A 25,788-nucleotide genomic window follows, 5' to 3' on the forward strand; every position below is an offset into this window, starting at 1 on the left:
GTCCTGCCGCTCTGACAGTCAGGCTCCATTTTAGGGCTTTGGGGTAGGCAGCCAGAACCACTGCCTGCTTGTCCTGCAGTTTGCTCTCTGGTGCCATATGTATCTGTAATGACACTGTGCTGGTGGGTGTGAAATGGGTTGGTGCTTTCAATCCCATTTCTAATGGGTATGAAGTTGAAAAAATATTCTTGTTTACTGGCAGTCTTGATAAAATGGGGTATATATTGAATGACAGGGAAGAAAAGCACTTGTCCTCCTGAGAACTTACTCCCCTGATCACTCTGACAATATCTTGGTGGTGTGAAGTGCCTGAATTTGGGCTGCTGTTCCTGCTGCTGTGAGTGCCCTGCAGCACGTCTACTACAAGGCAGCTGTTCTGGAATAGTAATTCCTGATTAACTCTTTGTGGGGTTGCTCTTCTCCTGGAGTAAGTGTGTTTTATTCTGAGTATCTTAACCCACTTCCCAAGTGGATTAAGTCATTTCAGAAGAAGGCAGTCATAAGCCTTTAGAGAGGCAGTTAATCAAGAATAGATGCTTCATTTCAAATTCATGCCCTACCTTATTCTCAATTAACTGCATGTTTAGACCAGCCGTAAAACTCAACTAGTTCTCTAGGGTTGCCACTCTAAGTCTGTCTCATCAGCATCCATCTACATGTTCAGAATGTCAAAACATTCCATTTTCTTATGAGACGGAGAAAAATGGCTTTGTGGATAAAGAACAGAAGTTGAAAGCTGAAGTCCTGGCATTTTTTTTCTGGTTTTACCACACTTCTTGTGTGATTTAGAATTTCCTTGCCTTCTCTGTCTCTCAATTTTCACTCTTACAGAATAGGCATAATACCTTATCTTCTCTCAACATCCTTCAGGGAGATAGCGTTCATCAACATCCACATATTACCACCCAGATTCCCAGCAGAGAGAAAGGGAAAGATATGTAGCCTGACGGATTGTCAGCCTCCAAACTCGGAACCAGCTTTCCTTCCAGTTTGGAGTTAGAAATGAGAATTCAGCTTTCAACACTGGCATCGTGCTTCGATGTTTGTTGCAGTTACTGGGCACTTGAGAAAGCTGGTGGTTTTTTAAACTGGTGTTGCTGAGTACTTGAGCAAAACTGACTTGTTTTATTTCATTTTTTTATATGCACACACACACTTATACTAAATATTTCATTTTATACTGTAGGTGCATAGATGAGCACTCTTCCCTGATGTTTGATTCAGTGAAAGAAGAGGGAGGAAGGGAGAGGAACAGAGAAAGAAGAGCTATTTAGCTGCCGAAGAGCCAGGATAGTTAGCCATCTGTTGTCACAGAGGTCAATCACACAGGGTTTGGTGGTGATCCATGGATAACCTAAGGAATGTCTCTAAACTTGGATATATATTTCCTCCTGTACATAAGGAGGAAGGAGCAGGAACCCTGTTTTCCCAAATCCTGTATTTATTTCATTTCCCACTTGCTTTATTTTGCAGGTGTTTTTCCAGGTCTGATCACCTCGCCCTCCACATGAAGAGACACATCTAAATATCAGTCAGCTTGGCATGGATGTCATCTGAGCTAAATGTTGTGAGATGAAAGTGGAACTCGAGTTACAACGCACTACCTTGCAGGAGAAGAGAACTTGATCACGTGTAATCCTCTGTACAGAGACCACATGCTCACACTGTCATGCACCCAGTTATACTTCAATACGTACATTGGTTCTTTATGCCTTGCCCCAGCTGGATGGGAGACGATGCAGGCGAGGAAATGGTATAGAGGTGAAGTCAATGAGCAGGAACAATTGCTTACAGTACTTCGTCCCTCTTGGATTTGTTTCCTGTTTTTGCCAATGGAAATCAAAGAAAACAGAGGAGGCTTCCCTGCAGGTGGACAGCAGTAGGAGGGGCTTATTTAACTTGCTTCTCAGTGCAACTCAATAGGAAAATATGTCGTCTTGAAGTTGCATATTTGTAGCACTAACTTTCTTTTTAAATAGATGAGGGGAAAACAATGACCTAGAAAACCAAATCCCATTTTGGTAGCCAAAATTAACCTCTTGGTTCATTTGTTCTTTGTCCGAGAATTCCTAATGTTCAGTGCGTCAGACTTCTCACAGACACTTTGACCTGTCTTGGTTTTGGTTCTTCTTCCTAGAACTGAGCTATTGAGATCCTTTTAAGTCAATACCAGTGGCCTTAATGGCAGTAGACTGTGGAGTGACACTTGTGACACAAATATCCTCTTTTTGGCCTGAGTTTATGTAGACTTCATGGAGGACTATATTTTTGTTGGTTGTTTTTATTTTAATTTTTGTTTTGGCTATTGCACAACATATGCACTAGGGACTCTGGAAGCTGCTGCCATGATGGCTAAGTGGCCAAGGGATAAACCCCTGAGAAACAGCACCTAATATCTCTGTTGGCCTCACCTTATTGCCATAGTTAGGACTTCTTGTTTATTTGTTGAACAAAAAACTTTAAAAGCTTATTTGGAAGCTTAAACATTTTTTCTCTTTTCTCCACGAACAAGTGATCTTCAGAACTCCTTGTCTTCACCTGGATATTGGTCTGGGACTGGCCACACAGGCATGACTACAGGATTCCTTCCACATCATGTGAGCATGTTAGCCACAACCCACAGTGACTTAGTGGTGAATTATGTTGCTTTTTCTTGCTGTTCTTCTATTAACCAATTTAAAACATTAGACTTTTGTTTGTGTAAAGAGCACCTGCAGACATTTTAATTTAAAGCTAATGTTTGTTGAGCATCCTACACACAAAAAAAACCAAGCCAAAAATCCTGCTCCAGTCTCTGAGTGGGAAATCGCGAACCTCTTCCAAGTACAATGGCTTCATTCAGCATTAGCCTTTTAAAGAAATTATCAAAGTCCTCCTTTTCCATTCATCAAGTTGATGCTGTAGCCCACTCCTATATGAAAAAATGTAACAGTGTGAACGGTGAAGGAGGGGTTGGATTTTACATACAGCAGTGAGGCTTTTCCAAATGATTGGTCTAAAGTATTACTAACCTAGAGGTCCATTTTGGCCTACTGTGTGAACCATCAAGGAGAAGTGGAGGTCTCATGCTCACCCTTCAGCCCTATTGATAATTTGATTTCGTTGGCTCAAAGTGGATTAAAGTCTTCATTACAAAAGAAAAACAAAACCATGTATCTTACCATAACTTGCATTTGAAACTATTTGGCACTGGCCCTGACTCCAAAGACTGCATTTAGGACCATAAAAATGGCCTGTGCAAGCAGGCAGGTGGTCGTTAGGTTGTATATTTTGTATATTCTGGGACCATCCCTACAAGATGTGTCTAGAAATGAAACAAAATGGCGCGTGGTCCACAAATGGTTGCTGCTCTTTTATACTGTATTAGCCAACTGCCCTTCTTTGACTGTTTTGACTCATTGACTGTTAAATATTTCCCTTAATTTATGTTTTGGGAGGTAAAACTGTACTCTTAGAGGAAAAAAGAACAAACAAGAAACTCGATAGATGTTTAAGAGCCGTCACCGGGATCCTTGGCACTTGAATTCTCAGCATTTTGCAACCTTTGGTTCCAGTGGGAGATTGAATTTACTCAAAAGATGCTGTTTTTCCTCACAGTTTTCACAAAACACTGTGACTGTCAAATGAACGCTTTGGGGACAGGGGGGAAATACGATGGCTGGCCCATATGGCATGAAATATGGACCAAAATCTAACCATCTTTTAGGGACAATGATGTAACATTCGTGATAAGAGCATGAGAGAGAGCAAGAGAGAGAGTGAAAGAAAGAAAAGAAAGAAAGACAGAGAGAAAGAGAGAGAGAACAAAAATTGAGTTTATTCCAAAGATTTAAAACTAACTATACTCTATATGTGTATATATATATATGCTTAAATATATATGTATACATTTAAAAATTGCGGAGCACTGCTTGCTGACAATCTCGTATTTCTCTACTTCTGTATTTGCATACTTTTTATGGCCATTCCACCCAGCTGTTCCACTGGGACTGAGGGCCCTAGAATCCAATTTGTGTTGGAATATATAGAGCATCCGCCAGATGTCTAATGGGAACTGAAACCTCAGCTGTGTGAAACTGTAGAGCATCCAGTGAGTGCATTAGATTAAAAAAAGGATAAGAGAATCCTAGAATTTCATTACTGTAGTGTCCTAAAGTGTGTGCTCTCAAACCCACCACTATGATATTCATTGGCTGTGAACCTGCATAAATATCCTCCTTTGACCTCTGAACACACCTGCCTTTAGACATGCTATCAGTAGCCTACAAAGCTTAATTATTAAGTGACAGTTTAAGTACCAGACTCTATTTAAAATTGAAAAAAATCAAGCAAGACTGTTTACTTCCAGTGGTCATTTATGGTCTTGTTGACATGTTATTTAAATATGGCAGAACAAGGGCTCCATGGAAAAAAACATGCTGAAATGTCTGATTATTTTGTTCTAGAGGCAGGCCTACATCTAAATCATGGATCCAAACAGCCTAAAAAACATAGAGAAAAGGGGGATAAGAGAGTTAACCAGATTCCAGATTTCTCAGTCTCTCTCTGTAGCAGGTCTTGAACTCTGAAGCCAAATTTTGAGCGTTGGGACCATCTCTTCTGTTTGTAAAGGGAAATATTTTTCACCTGTATACATGGTGTACTCAGTCCATCTCTGGACTTCAGTTTTTGGGTGCTCATATGCAAGTGTCTTAGTCATTACTAAAATTTTGAACCATAGCTGGTATTCTGTAGGAGTCTCCATTTTGGAAAGGCATAATTAGTGACACATTCCGGGATTCGTTTTTTACAATGACAAATTTTGTTTCTTCGCAGTTATTTTAAGCTGTGCACTTCAAACTTGTCTAATCTGTTATAGCTAGATCCTTTTTGGGCCTGTGTCTCCTTGCTAAAGTTGTACAGTTGTCCTCTATTTGTAAACTATGAGTAGAAACAGACTAATGAGGAAAGGCTAATCCTCTCTGTAAGGCTTCTTGGAAGCAAACCCATAAATAGATGATTTGGTGACAATTGAGGACCGAGTTATCCAGCTGTAGAAAGGAGAAGCTTAGCCTTGTTTGCTTAATGCTAGATTTATGCCTATTTGCAAAACAGAAGCCATTATAAGAAAGTCAGGTTGTGGTTTCCAAGGCCATGGAACTATAGGATGAGAACAAATTGAGACAAAAGTCTCACAAAATAGTGTACATAGAGGAAGCAACTAAAGCAAATGTGTTTTTGTGAATAGCTAAATAATATTTTGGAGCAGAGCGGTCAATCATAGACTCATGCAGGTGGCAAGGCGGCTCCAGAGGTTGTCTTGACCAACCTCCAACTAGAGCTGGTTGCTCAGGGCCACATCCAGCTGAGTTTTAAATATCCCCAAGGATGGAAATTCTACAACCTCTCTGTGCAAGCTGGTCCAATATCTGACCACCTTTATGGTAAAAAAAAAAAAAATTAAAAATCCATGTGTCAAGTAGGAATTTTCCATGTTCCAACTTGTTTTTATTGCCTCTTCCACTATGCACCTCCAAGAAGAGTTTGGCTTCTTCTCTACACCATCTGTTAGGTATTTGTAGACAGCAATAAGATCTACCCTTACCCTTCTCTTCCGAAGGTTGAACCATGTCTCTCAGCCTCTCTTCATCCATCGTGTTCCAGAACCTGATCTCCATGGTGGCTCTCTGCTAGACTCGCTCCAATATGTCAATAATTTTCTTGTAATGGGGAGACCAAAACCAGACAGAATATTCCAGATTGAGATGTACTTCATATGTTACAGTGTTGATATAATTTATTTATTCTGGATTTTTCCATTATCTAATTGAGACAAGCTATACTCTATGACAAGATTCTGTTTTGAAAACTGACTTATGAAAAATCATTTAGGAAGCACCAGTATAAAGATTGTTCTAATCAGATTTGCTGAATCTGTGTATAAAAATATGCTTATAGAAATAGCTTTCTCTACTGCCAGCTTGAGGCCTGGCAAGCAAAATTATGTTTTTCCAACATAATCATTGCTGTTTTAACTTAAACTAAAAAAATGTATTGTTTCACTCATACTATATCAAATATGAAGACACATGATGCTGTATTTTAGTCACTTTTTAGACCAAAACAACACTTCAGGGTATCTTTGTTCTGTTTGGCTCTCCCCTTAGGAGATAAAGAGCAACCTAAAATATCACATGTATTTTATAAAGATTGGTCTAACAGAAAAGGGGATTCCAAAGTCCAGAGTATTTTTTATTATCCCAGAGTTGTTCTTTTTCAATAGCCAGTACTCAGTCTAGAAAATTTTATTACCTGGATAAATTGGCAAATGAAGAAGAGAAAGGACGGACTGAAATCCTAGATTCTTCCAATGTCTTGGACAAGGCCCTGAGCAGCCTGATCTAAATAAACTGTTTTTTAAACAGAGGGTTGAATTAGGTGACCTCCAGAGGTACCTTCCAACATTAATTTTTCTGTGTTTCTATGATTCATTTCAGAGCTCTCACTGATTAAATGTGTACTGGTTCTAGTTCTTCCCAGTCTTGTGCTAGCAGAACAGACTGTAGGACACATCTGTAGGGTTTCTCTCAAACTCTGATAGTTTCATCCTTATTAAACTTTATAAGGCTTCTTCATGAGGGAGACTTAGAGAGGAAGAAATCTTAAAAAAAACCAAACCCCTTAGCAAACCAGTTTGAAGCAATATCATACCATGAGATGTGTCAGCTGCAGGGACCAACCAGATATTATGGAAACAAGTTTGCTAGCCTGGAAGACCCATGTGATGTCTCAAAAATGGTTTCCAGGACCTGAAATATAGGCCAATGTGTATTTCTACAAAGGTGAACATTAAATCTTTTTTTTTTCATTCATTCTTATTTTCCTCAGACTTTTTGGAATTGGGTTTACTGGTTTTTTAGATTAGCACATTTTCACTTAATACATGGAAAGCACTGACCAAACACAGATGGGGAAGAAGAACCTGAATGCAAGAGGAGCCCCCAGGTCCTTGCTTTTGGAACTGTTTTAACTTCAGGAGTAAAAAGATAACTAATCACTAGGGTGTACAGCTAAAATGGAGTTGAACAATATGATAGTTGCAGTGATTGAGTGTATCTTATCTGTGACCTTTCTGAAATCTACAGAATCAGGCTTTCTCCCTCATTTTTACCTGGCCCTAGACAATTTGGGCTTTTTAACTGTCTCTAACACAAAGGTTGCTCCTCCTATTTAACATAGTTTGTTTATTTGTGTACAAAAGAGGTCATAATTGGTGCTTTTGACAAAACTGATGAAAATCCAACTTGCTTAAGTGTTTCCTTTTCTCTGCCTGTTCCCTTAATGTGTGTCAAAATCTTTAAATTTAAAAAATAAAAAAAGAGGAAAATTTTGTAAATAATTTAATGTTACTAGGCCAGCACCCAGTGGATCAAGGGCTTTTATTCTTGATTTCATTCAGGACTTGGCACATCCGCTCATTCCATCCAGTAAGACTGTTTTTAAGCTTTCATAGCCTGGGTGACGCCTCTAACCCAACACTCTTTTAAAGTACTTTTTGCTAATTTCAGATAGAACTGCACTTGCAAAGATCCCCACATACCAAGAACAAAAACAATGGTTGACAATAACTCTATTTAACTCTGTCTTGAAAAATTATTTCCTCCCAAGATACTACAACTACTCATTGACAAGTCTTGCCTGTCTTTCACTAGCATTAAATCTACACCTTCTTGAATGATAATTTCCAGATAAAGCTTGGATATCCTTCTTCCTTTTGTTACATTTGTGTCTCTTTTTATTAACAGTTTAGGGATGACTACTGCAGTCTTTCTCCTCCACAGCTCTACACTGGCTTCAGTGGCAAGATTTAGCATTGTAAGAACTGTAGGATCTGGCCTACCAGGTACTAAGATCTGTCTCATAAAGCTGAGACTTTCCTCCTCCCTTAGAGGAAGAAGTCCAAGACATACTCGTGCTATATAAGTTATATATATAATGATATAGTTGTATATATAAATTATATACATAAAAATGTGGAGATGGGGGGTAGGCTGCCTTTATCACCTCAAGAATGGGTTTCCCTACCTGAAAAGTTTGAAATGCAGGCGTCATTTTTCAAACAGGGTTTTATAGTTTTCCTTAATGCTTGTTAATGGCATTTTTGGTGTAATAATTGAAGTTGGAACTCTTCACGATTTTCAAAATGAAAGCTTTGATGATTTTTTTTAAGTGCTTTGGTCCTAACTTCTGTATACTGCCAGAAAACAGGTTCTCCACCCTGGCTCTGTGTGGGTGTGGATGTACAACAGTATACTGTATATACCTACACAGAAGAGGAAACTGAGCTACTGACTTACAGTTTGTAGTAGCCAACCGTGCCTATTGCTTTGATTTAGGGAGGGCACTTGCTGTTGCCACTGCGTTTTAGGAATCATGTCAGCTTCTGTAGGGAAGTTTTCAACAATGCTGGGAAATACATGTTGCTGTGTACTGTGAATGGGTAGCCTGCAAATTTGGGCATTGGGAGGGGAGGTGGGAAGGGAGGGGGACGAGGGCTTAGCATGTACCCACTAAAAGTGAACTAGAATGGACAGAAAGGTGGCAATTTTAGCCTTTATTGTTGGGCTCTCGGGGAAACAAAAAGCTAACACGCAGTCCCTGGAAGGCCTGATGGCTGAAGGGCTGATATTTACTTTATATTTTGCAACATACATCTTATCCGTTGCTCTGTATTTTAAACCCCAGGCCTGTCAGATTCTGGAAGTAGATCAAAACACTGGTTTAAACACTACTTTGTTACCAAGGCCATGTCTCTGCCAGGGAAGTTGCCCTACGTTAAAATATCAGTCTAGTTAAAATCACTTTGTAGCTGCACCTATTACTTGATTGCCTGGATTGAGTTTGCATTGGCATCCTATGCAGTTAAGCTGAAGTGTAAGAAATGCTTCAGCCAATTAAGATACCTCTACAGGAAGGTTCTTGCACCAATTTAAGTACTTGGTTTTGAAATCACTGCATATAAACCATGACAGCTTTTCTCTTAGAAACAAGGCCTTAGTTTAGCATGTCAACTCATCTAGTTGAAAAAATAATAATGCAGGCTGAGATGTTTTTCCTTGCTTTGCAAAGCGGCCTGTTTTCTTTCTTGTCCTTTGAAACCTTTCTTGCTCTCTACTACACATTAGATTTTTGTTTGGGGGAATTTTTTTTAGCAACAACAAAAAAAAGTATGAATGCTCCCTATTTAAAAAAAACAAACAAACAACATTGCTTGAAGGACTTTCATTTTGCACTATAATTTTTCTTTTACCAGATGTGTCTGACAAGTGCATTTTGGAGATGCCCTCGGTCACGTTCTCTCAGGCCTACTCTGGTATTTCTAATATATCACAGAAGTACCCAATCTTGTAGCCCTCAGTTCTGCCTTTTTTTGACATTTTATTTTTTTTAAGCTTTTTATATATATATATATAAATATATTACTTTGTCAGTTTTTTTGCTGTACAAAAAGTCTTAAGATTTAAAAATATTATTTGTATTATATGATGGTGGTATGTTAATGTTACAAAATTATTAATGAAGAAAAAATTTATTTTTGTTACTGGTCTGTTTCATAATTCTTTTTTAAATTGGTATATTGTAAGATATCTATGCAAAAATGTTATGTGACGCATTTTTATTTAAGAATGTAATATGTGTAATAAACAGTAGAATGTGTTTGGCCCGACAGTCTTTAGTGTGCCTTGTATATTATTTCTTTATGAAAACTTCTGTGAACAGTGATATGGCTTTTGAGTATCAGTTAAGGCTATGGTTCTGTAAACAGTTATTGACATAAAATATATAACTTCTAAGTATGCTTTAGCTTATCAGAATCACATTTTTTTATTTAAATAATTTTTTTTTTAATGTATTTATAGCAGTTCAAGTGTTACGTATATTCGTATTGTATCACATGTTGCTTTTGGAAAAGATGCTCAAGCAGGAAGTTCTTATTCTTAAAAGCTGACCAGATTTGGCTTGTAATACTGCTTCTGTTGGAGTCAGTGACTTCTGTTATTTGACAGTTTGCACTGGTTGAAGATTTCAGCCAGTATTATTTTTGTAAAAGTCACAGAGAACACTTGCATTGCATTTTCCTTGCCTAGCTTTAAAACATTTGTCAGTCAGTGGTCAAAATAGGACTAGACTTTGAGGCTCCTGAGCACTAGTGCTATGCTCTAGTCCGTGTATCAGGCTGTCTCGCAGGAGTGCAGTAGTGTTCTCTTTCCCCCGCCTCAGTCATTTAGCCTCCCTTTTTAATGTCTGCAAAATTGCAAGCACAATTGAATCCACCTGGATGCTCAAGTACTAAAAATGTATTTAGGCAGTAAAAACAGTCATTCTGAGCACAATTACTTTGCAGTGTCATGGCATAAAATGAAATTACTTTTTCAAGTCAGGCCAGTATCCCTTTAGGTTTTTGCTGTCTTGTGCTCACCCGCTGCAGCAATCTCAATGGGCATTGCCTATGAACATCCTATAGGGCTCATCTGATGCCAACTTGCTGGCTTTTATTTCTGGGACAACGTGCCTCACTTGCCCTGTTGGGAAACCTGCTAGGACTGTTTACGTCAGACAGACAGAGGGTAGGATTCCCTTCCTGACATCTGCATCCAGAAGCCAGATGACCATTCTAACCTACTCATTTGTACTCCCTCTGTAGCTAATGAAGAGAGACATATCCAGAGGTGACTCACTCCAGGGGATGAGTTGAATGCAAAAGGAGCTGAGGTGATATCAAGCATTTCTGGAAAGCCACATGGTAAGTTGGAAGACAAAAGTTCCAGTGATGCCCATGGCTGCTCTGGTCACTCAGGTTGTACCAGATGTTTGATGATGGACATAATTTGTAGTGTTTGGATGTATGTTAATGAACAGCTCTTGGACACTGGAAAAGGTTTCAGCACAGGTCAAAATTTTGGGCTTGTGTTCCAAATGGTCAAAACTGCACGGTGCTCTGGCTGCTTCAGTGTGGCAGTGATATCTTGGTGTCACTCATATAGAGCGTGAGTGAGTGAGGCAGTCAGTTGTCATAGAGTTTTTGGCATCCCACCATGAAAATGTAAGGCTGAAAAAAATGGTCTCTTTGTTGCAGATTGAAGTATTTGTATGATGGAGGTATGAATGGAGTTATGTACGACACAGAATTCTTTCTGCAAATAGAATTTTGACTTTATAGCTTTTTTCTTGTAAAGACAAGGTCCAGGTTCCTTCACTTTCTCTCTTCCTTGAAAACCTCTGGAAGCTTTTAGCATCATCTCACCTACCTTGAACTTTCTGACAGTTATATATCTGTATGTCTAGACAAAGGTACTTCTAGTCTAAATTAGTCCTCTGCTCTCCACCTATGAGAGGGACTTCCACAGAGCTCTGCAACAACCTTTTTGAAGGAAACTTTGGGGCAGCACAGCTGGTTCTTTGGCCTATATTCAACTGGCATGAATTGGAAGGAGGATTATCAATTACAGGTAAACATATAACCAGTTTGTTTTCCACGAACTTTCAGAAAATACAGTGCTGTACTATCATACACTTCCTCTCAGAAGCAAGTAGGTTATTAGTCTGCAGTAATAGCTGTCAGACACTTCCCCAGGCTGGGGAGGCCAGGGAAAAGAGATACTGTGAAAGAACTCCTTCCCTCTGAAATTGTTCAGGTAGCACACAGTCACACACCTTGGGCAACTCCCACTGCTGGGGTGCCGAGTTCTCTAAGGAAAGAGAAGAAAAGTTTATTCACTTCTGGGGTTAGACTGCATATGACCAGCCTATTGAGCTCATCTGATGCAAACTCATCATGTGCAAACTTTGCATGACTTTTCAGATATAGTTCCTCTCCTTCAAATGCATCTCAGCTGAAGCAGAGAGGGGCTGAGGAGTCCTTACCCCTTTCTCAGGCTATAGGAGGCTGAGCGAGCTCAGCGCTGTCTAGGCATGACTCTGCAACACGTGGCTATCTTATGGGGCAGCTTACTCTAACAGAGAAGGTTGCCAGATGCATTAGTTTCCTCAAGTATCTTCTTTTCCAAGCTACTTGAGCTGAAAAAAGAAAAATGCTTCCTATGAAACTTACAAATGTAGATTTTTTTCCCCTCTTTTTTGTATTATTTTTGGCTTTACCTCACTTTTTCCTAGTGAGAGTAAATAATGAGAGCAGAATTAAAAGTGAATGAAATTGAGAGTTTGCCACCAGAATTATGCTATTTTAGTGCTTTTTACCAATATTTGTAATACTTCTGGGTTTAATTATTTTCTAAAGATGGCAGTCAGTTTTGATATGAAATAAGCAGTTTTTCATGAACAGTTTCTGACCACCTGGCTGGAAGTCTTTCCAGAGGCCCAGTTGCAAGCCATGTCTGCTGACTGAGGGCGCGCGTGCCTCATTGTGTACCTCTGTGGTGCTGAGAGCTGATGAGGGTTATTGGAACTATTGCTTCTAGGGGCCTTCTGTGTCCATGGCTTGCCCATTGACTTCAGTTTTCTGGAGATCTTTTGTCTGAAACCATAACGGACACATCCTATTCTCAGAGACCCTTCCTCATGTACCCCTACACATGGTTTCAGATTCATTGTCTGCTTATGTTCTGGCTGGTTAATGTTCAATGATGGAGAGGCAATAAAACTGAGCAAGATGAAGCTGTGCTGTACCTAATTAGTCTTGAGTTTAAAATTCCTCAGGGCTTCGGAGGCTCTTCCAAACTCAGTCAAATTTACCTCTATCATCTGCTGGATTTCTGCTGGACTTTTTGGGGGTGCAGACTGAACAAAAGCATCTCAAACAGGTGGAACGGGATAGGTGTACCTCAAATTCAACTTGAGTTCCCCAAATAATATGGAGTGTGGGGACTAGAAACCAGAGTCCCGATCCAGGCAAACGCCTTCTTGTCCAAGGCTCCTATGTAGTATTTCTAATTTACTGAGGTAATCAGAAGGCACTTTTCCCCTCAGGATCCGGTCTAGCTGGTGTTAGCAAACCTAGGACCATTACTAATCCCATAAGTAAAGAGAAGTATGGTTGAGTGATACCATTTTTAAAGTATTTTGGGATATTCAGGAGGGATCTTTGAGAAATAGGAACTTTCCTGCCCTTCAACAAAAGCCTCTTACCCTTTCAACAAAAAGCTGCAAAATAAATACAAGTTCCTAAAATTCAGTGATGAGAACATTGGCCTTCTGAGGTGAATATTTTGGTCCCTAAAATACACATTTCTTTCCACCTCTTTCCTGTGACCCTGAAATATTGTGGCTAGCTGATGGTGCAGAAAAAGCTGCTACAAGGACGGTAATTTGGAAGAGGAAGGAGGGCACAACCCTCATCATCAGAACAACACCTAATGCTCTGGGAAATGGCAAGAGCTGCCAGAGTATAACCTAAATATGGTTCATGAGCTGTGGCACAGAACGGAAGGTCTCAGCTACAGATCTTTATCTCCACGCAAAATCACATGAGTAGCTCCAAGGCATCGCCACAAACACCCTGAAATCCCAAGTAACTGTTATTAATAAACCTTAACTGTTTCCATTCTGCTTTTCTTTTCTGATGCTTATCTTGCAAACATTTCTGTAAATCCTCTCAGCCCACTCTGAACCTCCTCATCTCTCTGTTTTTTCAGGTTTTTATGCTGCCAGATGACAGTTTCCCTTCTTAGCCCGAGACCATCACCACCCCTTTACATTTAACTGATTAATTGATATTTAATGATTATTATTAAATGATAACTTAAATTTTCTTCATTGTGAAGGATGAGTTACAGGGAGCTAAAGTGATCGCTGTTCAGAGACCCAAGAAATAAAATTGTGGCTGGGTCACTGTGCACCTCAGAGAATATAACTACGTACTGGTGAGTCAATGGTATGACACCCAAGGAACGTATGTACTTGTCGTATAGTCGTCCCCTTGCTCAGAGACCCCATTCCTAAAAAGTTAGTTAGGCGCTGCGCCGGGGCCCCAGCACAGCACAGCCCGAGTTAGCAGAGAGGGGGCGAAATGCTCTTCCCCGCCACCCGGAGGACAGTCTGCTGTACTTCCGAGAGGCAGGGACCGAGGCGGGGGCCTCTCAGGCCGCTACATGGCTGAGGCCCTGAGGAGAGGCACGGGGGCCCTCAAAATGGCGCCTCTCTCCCCTCAGGTCTCCTGGCAGCAGCCGGACTGTCCCCTCAGGCACCTTTTGGCATCAACTGCAAGCGCCAGCCCTGCTCAGTGCCTGAGCAACTGGAAATTGTGGCAGTGACAGCAGGAGCATTAAGGTTGAAGGGAAGTGCAGGAGGAAATGTTCTCCTCCCATCAGGTGGGTCCTTTCCCGGCACGTGGAAGCCATGCTGCCTTCTCCCCGTACAGTGATTCTGTCACCCTTCTGTCCCCATCCCATACTTCACTGTTTTGGGGTCCCTCTTGCAAAGCTGGCCAGGCTTTCTGCTGAGCCATGAGGGTTTTCTTTTCACAGTGCTGGTAACCAAAGAATTATAAAATGCCGCCATGTTCTTCACGGTGGGGATTGCAATTAACCCCTCGTCTGCTTTTCTCTCAGCATTTCTGATGCTGGGTGCCTGCCCTCCCGAGCCATGGCACGAATAAAAACCAGCCACCTAGGCATCCATGGGTCACATTTTCATTAGTAAACTCAACAGGGCCATAGTCCAGTTGTCTGTACTGTTAAATTGCTGGTATGGCCTCATCAGACACCCCCTGCAACACCGCCTGGGTATGGCTCAGGGCTAGCAGGTGCCCAAAGGCAGCCCAGACATGGGCACTGTTTTGGGAGATCGTGTGGGGAAAGGTAAGAGATTTCAGTGGTGTGAGACATAAGCCATACTGAGCCAGTCAGCCTCAGGGCCAGAGAAGGCCCCAGGTGTGTTTACTTGTCCGTATGAATGTTGCCAGCGCTGCCACACAGTGCCATTCCCTCCAGCAGCTGCTGTTGGGTTCCTTCAATGACAACAGCTGTCTGTGAGGAGAGCACTATGGGCTCACGGGAGCTGTGTCACTGTCATCAAATGATGCCCAAAATTAATTGATCTGTGGGGTGAGAAGGTAGCTGTGCTGCTTTCTGAACACAGCCCCTGGCAGCCAGGCCACTCTGGCTTGGTGCCTCAGATGTCTACCATGGCGCAGAAGCTTCAAGATGGCGGCTGTGCCAGCAGTAGCCGGGATGGCCACCAGGCTGGGCAGGCCTCCTTCTTCCCCTGCCGCTGCACGTGCTTCGTGGTACTGGGCAGCAGGAGGTAAGCACATGCTCCAGAAGGAAGCTGGCCCGCCATGGTGGGCAGGCGAAAAAAACATCCACAGACTGAGCAATTTTGTTCAGCCCCTGAATGAAAGACCAGCCCCTGGGTAGTTGCTGCCTGACAAACTTAAGGAGGGCAGTTTTCCTTTTGACGTTAGTGGGAATTACATTGTACACATAGCAACGGGAGAATGTGCCTGTAATTAGTCAGAAATCACTGGCATCGAGTCACTGTGTCAAAAGGGTTTTGGCCACTCGTCCCTCACTCTTCAGAAGGGCCCCATTTCCACACAGGGAAGGACTTGCTTGGAGTGGCTTGAACAGATGAAAAATAGTCAACAACTCTGAGAAAATTGCCTGTATGTTTGTGTCAATTTAATAGAGAAATATACACTCAGATTTAAATGCCCTCTTGATTTATTTTTTTTACAGAAGAAAAAAGAATGAAGAGGGCACTGAAGACAAAACATGCAAAGAAAACCTCAACTCAAGTTTGGTTTTAAATAGAGCAAGATGTTAGTGGAGCTGTATGGCAAGGAACTGTACCATGATTTGGAAGTGCCAGATTGTACCTATACCACAGCAGACATTTTAGGTAAATTTAACTAGATATCATCATCTTGTATTGGCTCAGTTTTAGTAATGTGCACGCCTTTTTCCTCTGTATGCTCCTATGTAGCACAAGTATAGTATGCCCATGGAATTCACTTGCTCCGTGGCTCTAGCAGACACACAGCAAGGTGTTAATATCTGCGTAAGATATTTTGCCTGGGTGATTCTGCTGTGAAAGGCTAATGCTGTTTTCCTCTTTCCATGGGGAGAGTAGAGATGATCCACTTAACAGAAGTTCAAACATTAGCAATAAGCAATGGGGAGAGGGTTTTTACTGACAGTAGCCAAGCCCAAGGAGGATGGTTTGAACTATCATTTGTTATTACTGAATTTGTGAATTACTGAAATCCAGATTCTAGGAATTTACAGCCTAGTCTGCAGAGGACTTGAGTTGACTTTGACACGAAGTTGGGAAAGGCATCTCTCCTTGACCAAAACCAAATCCACGTAACTGTAGCCGTTGGTTACAGTACCCTTTGTTGTAAGTACAGCAACCAATTTGCTCTAAGGCATGGAGTGACTTCATTACTCTGTGTGTTGATTTTTCTGAAAAGAATTTGTAAATAGTTTCAGAAAAATCCATGATTGCAGTAGAAGGATATGACCCTCAAACAGCTCCATAATTTTCATTCATCTGATTATGGTGCCAATTATCTTACAGTGTGATGGGACTGAAAACAAGAAGAGTCTGATGCCAAAATCGCTTTCTGCTCATGATGTTTTTGGTTTTGTTTTGTTTGGGGAAAAATTATGGCTGGTGAAAATACTGGATAAATCAAGGAAGTTTATGATTCTTCCTTCACATGCCATGTGCCTCACACCTGACCCAGAAGAACTCTCTGAAATGGAAGACTAAAACAATCTCTGCGCCACTTAAGTTAAAGGCTTATTGATTCTAACTGCCTTTAGCTGTGCCAAGCATCGCCAGCTGTGGAGGTGGATACACATCTATTAAGAACCAGACTAACATCTATTTTGTGTGCTGGCAACTGTCAGAGTGAACAGGTAATCACCATCAGCATGATTACTGCTTTATGTGTTGTCCCCCACACATGCGTATGTATTTATACATGTGTATACACACATGTATTTAGGGATATTCAAGTTCTTATGTTCCTTCCTGACCTCCTGGTGGTACCATAACACAATCCTTAAGAACATTCTCCTACCCCCACCCCTGTACTTAAGTGATGTGAAAGGAGAGGAACAAAGCTCTTCTGAGTGTAATACTAATATGGTGTTAAGAGGCCTTGTCTGCCAAGCCAGATACTCCTGTGACACTGTAAACCTGTCACTTCAGTCCAAATTCACAGGTGGAATTCAATGCCTAAATATCTTTATTGGTATTGGGAGGCTTTAGCCTCCCAACAACTCCCTAAACCAGGAACGACAGCATTCCTCTACCAGACAGGGGTACCTGCATTAATGAGATTATCAGATTCCAAAGAGACAGAGGCCCCAGACTGACTTCCCTGGTCTCACCTGTCTGCTAATCTGTTTATAACACCATGTCATTCCTAGTTAATATCGCTTCAATCAAGTTATATCCTGTTAAACACCAACTTCTCCTTAGCCAACTGCCAAACCATGAAGTGATAGCTTCAGTGGCAACATCATGATATTCAAATACAGTAGGTGAAAGTACTGCGTTACCACAGTTCTCCTCCTTCCCTGCCTTGTGTTCTCTATTCTGTTCTTTATTGGATTTGTGTGATGCATCACACAGTGGCTGTGTGTATTCTGGGAAGGGCTAGGCATGTGCTTCTGAACTGGATGAGTTCTCCATCTCAGTAGGACTTGTTTCTTTTCATACAAAGACATGTAAATTTAAGGGAGCGTATGTATTTGAGCCTTGGCTGAGGCCATACTGATGTATGCTGTGTGATACTGATACATATTTTGTGATGCCAGTGCACCTTTACTCTCTCATCTGGAACTGGAAGCAATACTAAGAATTCCTTGTCAAGGGTGACTGTGAGGATCAAACATTTTGAGGGGGGGAAGTAACTGTTAAGAATATTATTTGTTTGGTAGTCAGCAGATTTTTTTTTCTGTATCCCTGAATCTCTATTGCCATAAAAGACAAAAATGCACCATGGTTCTGTAAGAAACTCTGAGATCAGTGCTAATACACTGTGACTCGCTTAGGAAAAAAAAAGAAGATATGTATGGAAGAGGTTGTATGCTATATATCCTTGGGAGTGCTTGAGAGCATCAGTGCATACTCTAGTCTCTTCCTTTCTTGGAGAATTGTAGGGTGCAGACATTGAAGTTCATGGTCCATAGATACATAGGGGAGGAAAAAGGAAATTAGGGTATTTAGGTAGCAGTTATTCAAGCTCATGTTTTTGGAAAGAGAGATCATCTCCAAAGAGAGGAAGACGTTAAGTTCCAATGTGTCTGAGCAGATAGAGTTTTATGGATCACTCTTCAGGGCTGAATACAGAAAAAAATTCCTTTTTCTGAAAGTTAACCCTAGCCTGGTGTCTGATCTAAAGACCATTACAGCTACTAGGCAGGTTTTCAACTTAAATAAAATTTAGACTGCAACCTTAATTCTCAGTCCTGAGTATGGAGATTTTTTGATTCATGCCAAACTTTTCTTATTTTGTCATACAATACAATAGATTTAAAAAAAAAAAACGCGAACAAAAGTGCTAAAAGACAGCCAATCTAATTATAATATTTCTGTCGGCACCCATTCTTTTGGCCCCAAAAGGAGCAGACTCCTGCCATGATTCTGCTCTTCCACATAGTTCTGATTTTAATAAGAACAGGAGGAGCCATATAGAGAGAGTAACATTTTCTGCATGGGACCAGTCCATGCCTCAGCATTAATAATGTAGCAAATTAACAGTCTTCTCTAAGAACTGCTCCTTTGTATGATGACAGCCCAGTGTGCCATATTTCCTACAAAACCATAGTTTATGACTAATACGCTGGTCAGATGTTACACGTACATTCATGTCACAGATTACCAAATGGCAGTAACAATGGAGATATTTTCCAAGCTTTACACAGACTTTTTCTTTCTGTTTCTCTTAAAAAAAAAAAAAAGTTAATTATCAGTCCAGCTCAAGCACTTCTTTTTTCTCATCTAACTGCCCCCAGCCCCCTCCCCACCCATGAAGCTGTGTGAAGTCTTTCCAGCAAGACCTAAAAACATGTGATATCCTCTTGGATTCATGTTTCATGTGGAATCTCAAGCTGAGAGAGGCCTCAGGATAGAGCACTAACTGACAGGGGCACGGCGAGGCAGTCGGGATTGTGTAGGCGTGCAGAACTGAGGAACCAGGGCTGCTCAATATGTTTTTAATGAAACTAATAAATACAGCCATTGAATGAATAGAGCTGATTGACACAGGGAGTTCCTAGTTCCCCCCTTCCATCTGCAGCCTTTTCAGTAGCAGAACAGAATAAAGAAATTTAAAAGGAAACTGGGACATGTATTTTCAAAGAAATGTTATACAAAATTGCAAGCAAAATGCTGGATAAAAGAAAAATTGTTCTTTTTCTACAAAAAGCCTAACAAGGTTTTCCCATGTTCTTTCCACAGAAAAGAATCAAACCCTCTCTCACAGTTTCCAATGAGCCAATGGAAAGATCAGTAATGGAATAGCTGAAAAAAAATTCAAAGTAGAAATTGTTTTTCATTATCATTTTCATGACAGTGAAAAAATTGCTAGGAAAAATCAGCTATCCCACTGCTTTAAAAAAAAGAAAAGAAAAAAATAGAAGTGAGCTTTGAAATGTCTTGATGATAAAGAGGGAGCATTTCCAAGGGAAAATGCAGCCCTGATCTAATTATGGAAAGGGGTTTGCAGCCACACAGCTCTGACCTCATCGCACCATGCAGGATCAGGCAGCGCATTGTCTGCACTGGGTAGGATGTGGGTATTCAAGCCTTCAGGTAAAAGAGTGCCTGTATTTCCACATACCTTCTTTTTCCCCCATCAGCATGTTGACTGTGTATCCAGTTCTAAAAGATTGGAACAGGGATGATAGATGATCTTGAGGATAACTAAACTGAAATCACAGTGGTATATTCTGAAGTAGGGAGCTAGGTAGAGGAGTTGTTTAAAAATAGGTAGATGGCCAAAAATAAATACTATCAATGTTTGCATACCACAAGCTTAAAAATAATAACAGGTGAAAGCAGAGTGTGTTACAGAGGAAAGAGAACTTGACGTAACGGGTATTTCTGAAGAATGAGGGAGTGTCAAAAATCAATGGGATATTGTAATACTTACTATAATCTCTAGAGCAAGGACAGGTTAGGTCACAGAGGGGGAGGAAGGGGACTCTGCAGCTGCAAGACACCATTGGATCTATATAGATAAGATTTTAGTAGGTGAAGAAAACCAGATAGTAAAATATTTATCTATTAATGGCTGACAAGAAGCAACTATATATTAGGAGTAAATAAAAGGGACTGCAGCATAACTCTGAGCAACATCCTCTGGGTAAGAAGCATACCAAAGAGTAGCCTGCCAATATTAAAATTTGGAAAGGAGGATTTTTTTAATAAAAAATACAAAATCAAATAGAGAAGCTAGTGAACAAGCCATAGAACTGCGAGTAAGGATATTCAGAGCCTTAGGCTGAGCAAGGAGGTTTTTTCTGAGTAACTCACAGTGATCACAAAGCACACACAGTAGATTTTAAAGACTAGATTATCTAATGCCTGCTTCTCTACCTTCCCACCTCACACCCTAACATTTCACTGAAATATTTTCCAATATATTCTTCCTTCTGCTGTTCCCCTTTACATCTTCCTCCCACAAAACTGTTATAGCAATAGCCCAGCTGTTTTCTTGCTGCTGTGGATATATGCAGAAGACTCCCACACCATTGTATAGATGATAGTCCAGAATGCCTCAAAGCATCCCTGAGCTGCTTAACCTTATACCTTTCACATGCTGAAATCAAGGAATTAAAGTTGGGGGGGGGGGGGGGGGGAGAGAGGGATGGAGGGGCAGGGGGCTCCTCCACAGGGGTTTAGGTCAAACATATGCACAAGTCTTTGTAGGGACAGAGCCTCCAAATGTCATGCAAAAGTAAAAAAACCCCTGCGTATTCATAGTCACAACAAAGATGATTTGTATTTGAAAAATAATTCGGCCAGAGCCTGACTTGCAATGGCTAATACTCTTATTTCATAACTAGGTTAGTCTTGCTGGCTCTGTACCGAATCCCACAAATATCCAAATTAAACTGAAGTAGTTCAGAACAGATTTTCTGTAACTCTCACTTCTCATGCTGGGTCCTAAGTAAATAGGTGCATGGTGTGCATCACGCCAAGTGGTCAGCAAAGCTGAACTCTGACAAGTCCATTACCAATGCATATTCCAGGGTCAAACTCATTGGTATCAATGGAAGTTTTGTCTTAACAGTTAAAGTGGATCAGAGTCCCCTCTGGGCTAATCTGTAGTGAATGCTTGTGCTATTGATAGACTATTCTAGGAGGATGAATATTTTTTAAAAGTACAGGAAAAGGAGTCAGGAAGAAAAGAAATAGTAGTAGCATGAAAAAATACTTAATTAATGAACCCCCCTTCCCCAGTTCTTACTTTTCTTTGTTCTAGGGAACCATCTATTTAATCGGGGAGTTTTAATCAGATGAGTGGTTTTTGCAGATACAGGCAATTAGTACACTGCTTGTCACAAGTTTGGCAATCAAGTGATACTCTTCATGATTTATGCCTCCTATGGACTATGAAGCTGGAAACCTTGCGATAGAATGAACCTTCATGAGTAACCCTTATAAGCACATAAGATTATCTTTAAGGAAGTGATTAGACTCCTTTCAAGTACTTCAAGTTAAATACACCTAACCTGAGATCCTCTAATTCATGAATCACATTTCTAGAATTTTTTCCCCTGGAGCTCAGATCCAAAATCACAACTTCTGCCAACCCTAGGGCTGGATCACATTTCTGTGAAAATCAGAATCACCACATTGGCTTTCCAGGCAACACATGCAGGCTCTAAAAGTCTGATTAAAACATGAGACTTACTTATTAAAATATTCTTAAAATATTGGTGACATTTTTCCACATTTGCAACATGTGGGAACATTTTTTGCCATGGTCACAAACACTTAAAATTAGATGGGTATTCAAAAGATGTCCTGGAGGCTTAGGAAGGATAAAGTTTTGCATGGCAGTTTTATTTCTTCCTCTTTTGTTTTGTTTTGTTTTACTTGCTATTTGTGTGACTCCTTGGTGCTAATTTATGGTTTTCAAAAACATAGTTAAAAGTAGTTCATTTATAGAAGACAAACATCAATAAAAAAGCCAGGTTCAGTCTTATGTGTACTTAGTCCTCAGGCTTCCAGAGAAATTGAAATGGTTCAGAAGTACAAATTCCTGTTAAAAAGTTGGGAATGTGCTGCTATTTTTATAACTTATTCCCCCACGTTATTATTTAAATAATTGCCTCCTCGCCCACCCACCATATTTAGGAAAGAGAAGAACTTTGCACACATGTATTATATATGACAGGGAAAAAAGAAAAGGGGAAAGGTTAGGAAAAAAAGGAGGAAGTGGGAAAAGGGAGGGGAAAAAGAAGAAAGAAAAAAAGAAGAAAGAAAAAGAAAACATAAAAAAAGAAAGCGCCCATCTATAGAGCTGCAGAAGAGAAGACATACACTCCAGTTCAGGAAAGACTTCCTGTTCCCAAAGAGGTGATTAATCATGTGCTTGAAGTTAAGCACACACTTATGTGCCTTGCAAAATTGGGATATAGGAGGAAATTGTGTGCTGAGTAGAACATCCTGATTTTATTTCCTAAAATGCCCTCTTGTCTTTAACATCTTGTCTGTTCTGTCTGACCGGAGAATTGATAATCACAGGACAAAATTGATCTAGGCTCTGGAGCAACTGATTGCCAGCAGGTCAGCTGAAGCATATCCTGCGCTGGGGACTAATTGGTGGAGGTTTCCAGTTGTTAGGGAATCTGTTGGGGAAGACTGTGAAACCCAGCATGTGTATTTCTGATTTTATTAGGACAGGGACAGAAATTGGGAACAGATCCTCATTCTTTACATTCATCCTCACTTGCAAGTGTCTGGGTGCTAGAAAAAAAATTAATGGACAGATTCTTATTTATATTCTGGTACCTTTGTATAGCTGGGTAGAGGGGCCTTCATGTGAGAATCAAGAAAAAAATGGCACTGAATTATAAAGTGGTATAAATAGCTTTTCTGTAAATGTGAATCTGACCTCAAGTATTAGGAGCTCCAGAGTGAAAGAATAGCATTGTTAAAAAATAAAAGGGCAGATAGGCTTAAGTTCAGGCACGTAATTGCTTTGCAGACATTCATCATGCAAAAATAGAAGGCAAAAACTTCTTAGGAAAAGTAAGACAGTGTGATACATAAAGACGTTTACCTCTAGGTAAATCAGGAGTAGTTCTCCTGAAATCAACAGATTGGTGTAAATTGAGCCTGGAGCAAGATAGGACTCCGAGATAACATTTGCTCAAGTTACCTCCCTTATTATTGGAAGAATTGTCGGCTGCAGCCCCGTCTATTTGGAGCTGCAGCACAAGAGGATAAAGGGAGAATGCTTGAGACCTAATTAACAAGTTACCAGCTGAGTGAGTCTCATTATTTTGAAATGTAAATGCTTTTGTTGATTAAATCTGGACCATTAGCTCTGCTCTGTGATAGAGGAAGTTTCATCAGAAGTGAAAGAAGAGGAAGCAAGGAGCTTTGTGGTGGTGTGATGGCCATTGAAATAGCTGATCCATTGGGGAATGTCCCAAGAATGTACAGAGAGCTGAAAACATGAGCTTTTATATTTGAACTTATCCTCTGCAACTGGAGTTGTGAGAGGCTCTTACTCTCTTCAGATTATGCAGAAAAGAAAAACATGACTTACACTGACCAGCGGTTACCAAACAGTTTAATGACAAGATAAAATCCTATTCAGCAGGATCTTGGTAATGTTTCGTATAAATGTAAGTTCTAGCACAGAACAGGCAAAAGTTTCTTCTCAGATCCTTACCACAGATTTTTATCTACTCCAGATGCCTGGAGTTCCTATTCATGAAACCAAATTTCTGCACACATAAAAAGACATATGTAGTGGATTTAGACACCTTCCCAATTGACTTGCACAAGAATAATCATCTAATTTAAACACCCACTGAAAGGTGCATTTTTTTATATACAAGGTCAAATTCTATCCTGATTATAGAGCAGGATGAAGGAAAAACATTGAAGTTAGCAAAACAACCATGGGTAACAAAGCCGTCCTTTCAAAACTTCTGGTCCTGTGGTGTGGATTTCTAGATCTGAAATATGCAGTCAACTTCCAAACAACCTCTTCTTGACCTATGTCAGGGAGCCAAGACCATAGCATTTGGATTTTGCAATCCACTTTTCTTCTGTCTTCTTTCCAAGCATAGTAGGAGACTCCCCAGGAGTTTCATTACCAGAAGTCACAGTGATCTTCTGTCTACCTTGGGAGAGTGTTAAATGAAATGCAGTTACCTATATATTGAATGACCAAAGGACCAATCGGATCATCTGAAGTATTACTCTACAGCTATGCAGCTCAGTCACCCTGTCAAAAGTACCATACTCTGTGTACTGCAACTTTCACGTAAATGGTGAGCAGTATTTTTCATAAAGTTTGTGGTGAAGGCTTTGGGTAAGCTGGCCAGACTTGCAATTATGGGCTTACCTCCAGCTCCACTATACTGATTATTGCTCAAGTTCTTGGGCTACAGAGAAAATCTATGTGGTATTTGAAAAGATGAGCCCCTGGAAGAACTGGAAGGCCTCATTATATATTGGCTAGAGCAGAAAATAATTCCTCCTTCTTGTTTAACAAGAAACCCCCATCTACTTTTCTCCTCATTCTGTCCAGATACACAGTCACGCTTTATTTTACCCATTCAAGAAATAGAATCTTAACCTCTAACACGAAAACGTAGGTTTGTGTCATGGTAACACCAAGAAGAACTAATTAGGGGCAGGATGCCCATTATGCTAGGTGCTGCACAAACTTCTGAAGGAAACTATCTGTGATAAAGATGTTGACTTCTAGTTCAAGACAGAGCATCAACACCCAGGGTAGAAGGAGGTAGGAAGTTAGGGGAACACATGGTTATAGAGACCAGCTTTGAGAATGTAAAATGGGTAAAGATTTTGAATTCTCACCCTTTCTGAACCTAAGGCCCCAGTAATGGGATACCAATAGGATAGGTAAAATCGTGTTCCTTTGAAATACCTTGTCTTGTCTTCTGGGTTTATCAACTGACTAGCAGTTGTTTTCACTGCAAAGTAAAACAAAAAGTGAAAAAAACACAGAGTGAGCATACCAGATGCTTTTCATGTGTGTTTAATACAGCACTAGTAGAGCATTATCCCAAATGACTTATACCCTCTCAAACAATGATAGCTCTAGGAAAAAGCAAATATTGACACTCCAATGTTTGCCCAGCAATCAGTGAGTGGTATACAGCACTCGGGGCGTCTTTGTTACAGGAATCAATTAGGAAAATGGAGAACTGAGGTCCTCCAATAAGAAGTGTATAATAAATGCTGACATTATTGAAAATGTCCACTCTGCGAATCTTTCTGAAGCTATGCATTTATCTGCTTCTCAGCTGGTACCACTTGAAACTCCCACTCCAGTTGACTACCTCCTGGTATCCATACTTTCCATTTTAACGTTATCTCCCACATGTGAAAACAGATGTTTGTCACCCTAGATCCACACAGCATCCACCTGTTCTGCCTCCAAAAATGATCAGTACCGGCTTTATCAGAGGATGTAATCCTGCAGCTGAGAAGAAATTGAAAATATGCTCCCAGGGAATGTTTCCTCCTATTCCCATTAACTGCATGGTGTCCTGACATAGACTTCATATACTTTGATTACATGACATCTGTCTTCTTCCTGCAAACAGTTGTTTCCTTCTC

The 25,788-nt window shown here is 40.4% G+C and overlaps 1 protein-coding gene across 1 annotated transcript in view; it reads left to right on the forward strand.

The window, feature by feature from the left end:
- KLF7 (KLF transcription factor 7) overlaps window positions 1–1,525 on the forward strand; it is a 56,413-nt gene extending 54,888 nt beyond the window's left edge. Inside the window, exon 4 of the mRNA XM_050899911.1 lies at window positions 1,474–1,525. Coding sequence (XP_050755868.1) covers window positions 1,474–1,525 — 52 coding nt within the window. The remainder of the gene's footprint in view (window positions 1–1,473) is intronic.
- The last annotated feature ends 24,263 nt before the right edge of the window (window positions 1,526–25,788 follow it).

The sequence above is a fragment of the Gymnogyps californianus genome, chromosome 7 (genome assembly GCF_018139145.2).
Source record: "Gymnogyps californianus isolate 813 chromosome 7, ASM1813914v2, whole genome shotgun sequence".
Lineage (NCBI taxonomy): Eukaryota > Metazoa > Chordata > Aves > Accipitriformes > Cathartidae > Gymnogyps > Gymnogyps californianus.